The following is a 3,350-nucleotide window of genomic DNA, read 5'->3' on the forward strand; positions in this document are numbered from 1 at the left end:
GCGGGAAGGAGTGGTGAGGGGGAAGGAGTGCTGAGGGGGAAGGAGTGGTGAGGGGGAAGGAGTGGTGAGGGGGAAGGAGTGGTGAGGGGGAAGGAGTGGTGGGGGGGAAGGAGTGGTGAGGGGGAAGGAGGGGGCCCCCGGGCAAGGGGAGGAGGATAAGGCAAGAAGTATGTGTGTGTGGAGGGGGGAGTGGGTTAGGAGGACTTAGGGTCTCCTGCGGGAGACGTTCTTAACGCGCCGGGCCCCCTCTCTCCCCTCCGCCGGTGTTGGCTGCCTAAGTCCTGCTTCTTGTACACTCTTTCCATCGCAGCAGCGTCACTCCTTCGTGGTTCGTCTTTCCCACGTACACCTTCCCCTCTCCAGCCCCAACGTCTGGACGTGTTGCCAGGAGCAGCTTCCTCTTGGTTTGCATCATATGACACCTCCCCTTTCCCTCTTTTCTCCCCCCCCAAGGTGTTTTGCACCCACGAGGCCAGTAAGCGGCTCAAGGACAGCCAGGAGTGCGGAATGGACCTCCAGGCTTACATAGAGTTCAAGAGGAATTACAGGTGCGCGTGTTTGTGAGGCAGTGGGTAGTGGTAGTGGTAGTGGGTGGTAGTGGGTAGTAGTGGTTGAGGGAGAAGAAGTTTAGAAGGGTATCATATTGTGTATGCGTGGTAGCTGTGCGTGGTAGCGGTGTGGGGTTTTTCATGTTGCCTGATTACACACCTTCCCCCCCTTCTCCCCCTGGGGGCCCCCACCCCGACTTACGTCCTCCAGGGCCGTACTCCGTGTTCACAAGGAGGCCTTATGCCGGCAGGTGGAGCTCTGGAAGCTGTGCATGCGACCTCGGCTGGGGGTGGCGGAGGTGGACACCGCCATGGACGCGCTGGAGGGCGCAACCAGCCGGGCACACCAGGTGTATCGGAGGTGCGTCTGAGGGTGGGGTGGGGCCTTGCCCCTGGGGGAGGGGAGAAAAGGGGGGAAGGGGGGAAGGGGGCCCCTGCTGGGGTGTGCTGGAGGGTGTGTGGGCGAGGACACTCCGTAGGTGTTTCCACCCTTCCAGCCCTATCACTGGCTGATCCATTCGCTCCTTGCGCACAAGTCAGCAAACTGCTGCTGAGGAAAAGACAGTAAAGGGGGTCGAAGTGGAATATACGTATGGTGGCAAGAAATTCTCTATGAGAAGCTGAGGAACCTCAGGCAGAAGAAGTAAGCGCTCTGCTGGGAAGTGTTGCTGTCGGGCAACTTAGGGTTTCAAAATCGAGTGTGAGCGCTGCGGCAAGACGTTCAGCGGCACCAACCCGTCGTCGGTGGCGCCAAGGAGCGCTTCCAGGCGCACAACTCCGAGAAAGGGAGCCCCTTGGTGATCCTTGGTGGACCAGGGCACCGTGCACAGGGGACGGCTCGCGGGGCCTTTCTTCCATGCGTAACGCTTTTCTGTCCCCAAAATTGAAGAGTTTGTATTACATTAATATATTATGTATATTATAATAAATGATAATATATAATGTATAAATATGTATTACATTTATAATATATATTATATTCTGGTCAAACCATGTAGTATTTGAAGAGTAGCCACCACTTTAAACGAAAATCTAGCCTCTCCTAATTAGATTGATTTACATATAATAATTAGCTTTAAAGGCTAACCCAACCCTAGTAATGACGCGATTCGGACGCCTGTGTTTGGGGTGGCGAGGGAGAGGGGCGCCGACGGCGGGTGGGCAGGAGTCTAGTAATGTCATGACGGCTTGTCTCTTGGTGACGTGTTAGTGCTCGGGAGGAGGAGGAGAAGGAGGAAGCAGCACTGGAAACCCCTTCCATCACCCATCACCCATCACCCATCACCCATCACCCATCACCCATCACCCATCACCCATCACCCATCACCCATCACCCATCACCCATCACCCATCACCCATCACCCATCACCCATCACCCATCACCCATCACCCATCACCCATCACCCATCACCCATCACCCATCACCCATCACCCATCACCCATCACCCATCACCCATCACCCATCACCCATCACCCATCACCCATCACCCATCACCCATCACCCATCACGCATCAGTTACCACGGCCTCCCCCCCCCCCCCACCGCCAAACTGAGCAAAGGGTCTTGGAGCGCTATCCCACCAACGGCAAATTGCTCCGCTGCTACGGCAAGTTCCTCGAGGATGTACGGCATGACCCTGCGGCGGCAGCTCGAGTGTACGGCGAGGCCAATCGCAACGGCGGCGCCGGCGCACTGCTCTCCCTGGACTTGACCAGTCTTCAGGCGGGGGGGTCGTCCGAGCGGCCTGAGGTGTTCGCCTCCTTGACGCTGGAGGACGCCATCGTGGTTGTGAATGCGGAGGGCACCATCATGATGGTCAGCCAGGTGTGTGTATGTACGTATAAAATGTGTATTTATGTGTGTATGTATGTATAAAATGTGTATGTATGTATGTGTGTATGTACGTGTGGGCACCAAGTGATCGTGAGTGCAAAGGGTTCCCGGTTTTGAGCTGGAGCCCCCTTCCCCTCCTTGGGAACCCCTCCCTTGACACCTCCATAAACAATTGTCACACCCGTCGTACAGGCCGTACAGTCTCTCTTCGGCTACCCCGCCCTAGACTTGGAGGGTGCCAATATCAGTCTGCTGATGCCGCCACCCTTCTCTCAGCGGCACAGCGGCTACATGGCCAGATATGTGGCGACCGGGGAGACACACATACTGGATACCGTACGGGAAGTGGTGGGCCTTCACAAGGTGCGTACGAGCGTACGAGAATACGAGAGTACGAAAGTACGAGTTTATAGGACGGGATTAGGAAAGGAAATTTGTGGGGGAGAAAACTGCGTTGGGGTTTGGGCGGGTGGTGCGTGTGGCGGGGAGGCGGTGGTTTCGGAGTCACACCCTGCTGTCGAAGTGACTGAAGGGGGTCCCATGGGTCGCGAAAGGGGCACCGGGCACCGGGCAGTTCGACAGCCCAGCGGGTTATGGTTAGTTGTGTGAGTATGTCGAGTCGTGCGTGAAAGAGCTTTGTGAGGAGGTCCCACATTTACCCCCCCCCAATACCCCCTCCTCCTCCCCCAATACCCCCTCCCCCTCCACAAACCCCTCCAGGACCGCTACGTGTTCCCCCTCAGCATCTGCGTCACCAAACTCAGCGGCACCGGGTCAGACAGGTACGTGTATGTGTATGTGTATGTGTATGTGTGTGTATGTGTATGTGTATGTGTATGTGTGTGTGTTGTGTGTTTTAATGTTGTGAGCCGTGGTGAGGGAAGTGCCGATGGTGATAACCCGTAGGATCACCCGTACAATTCCATGTACGATCATCCCCCCGTACCTAATCCCTCCCCCAGGCCATT

At 56.4% G+C, this 3,350-nt stretch overlaps 1 protein-coding gene across 1 annotated transcript in view; it reads left to right on the forward strand.

The window, feature by feature from the left end:
• The window catches only part of VOLCADRAFT_102878 (uncharacterized protein), a gene marked incomplete at its 3' end in the record, with an annotated part of 36,379 nt that overhangs the window by 11,514 nt on the left and 21,515 nt on the right, over positions 1 to 3,350 (forward strand). The window contains exons 14-18 of the mRNA XM_002945878.1: positions 454 to 548; positions 760 to 909; positions 2,109 to 2,373; positions 2,575 to 2,745; positions 3,103 to 3,164. Coding sequence (XP_002945924.1) covers positions 454 to 548; positions 760 to 909; positions 2,109 to 2,373; positions 2,575 to 2,745; positions 3,103 to 3,164 — 743 coding nt within the window. The remainder of the gene's footprint in view (positions 1 to 453; positions 549 to 759; positions 910 to 2,108; positions 2,374 to 2,574; positions 2,746 to 3,102; positions 3,165 to 3,350) is intronic.

Source organism: Volvox carteri (assembly GCF_000143455.1).
Source record: "Volvox carteri f. nagariensis unplaced genomic scaffold VOLCAscaffold_1, whole genome shotgun sequence".
NCBI classification, from domain to species: domain Eukaryota; kingdom Viridiplantae; phylum Chlorophyta; class Chlorophyceae; order Chlamydomonadales; family Volvocaceae; genus Volvox; species Volvox carteri.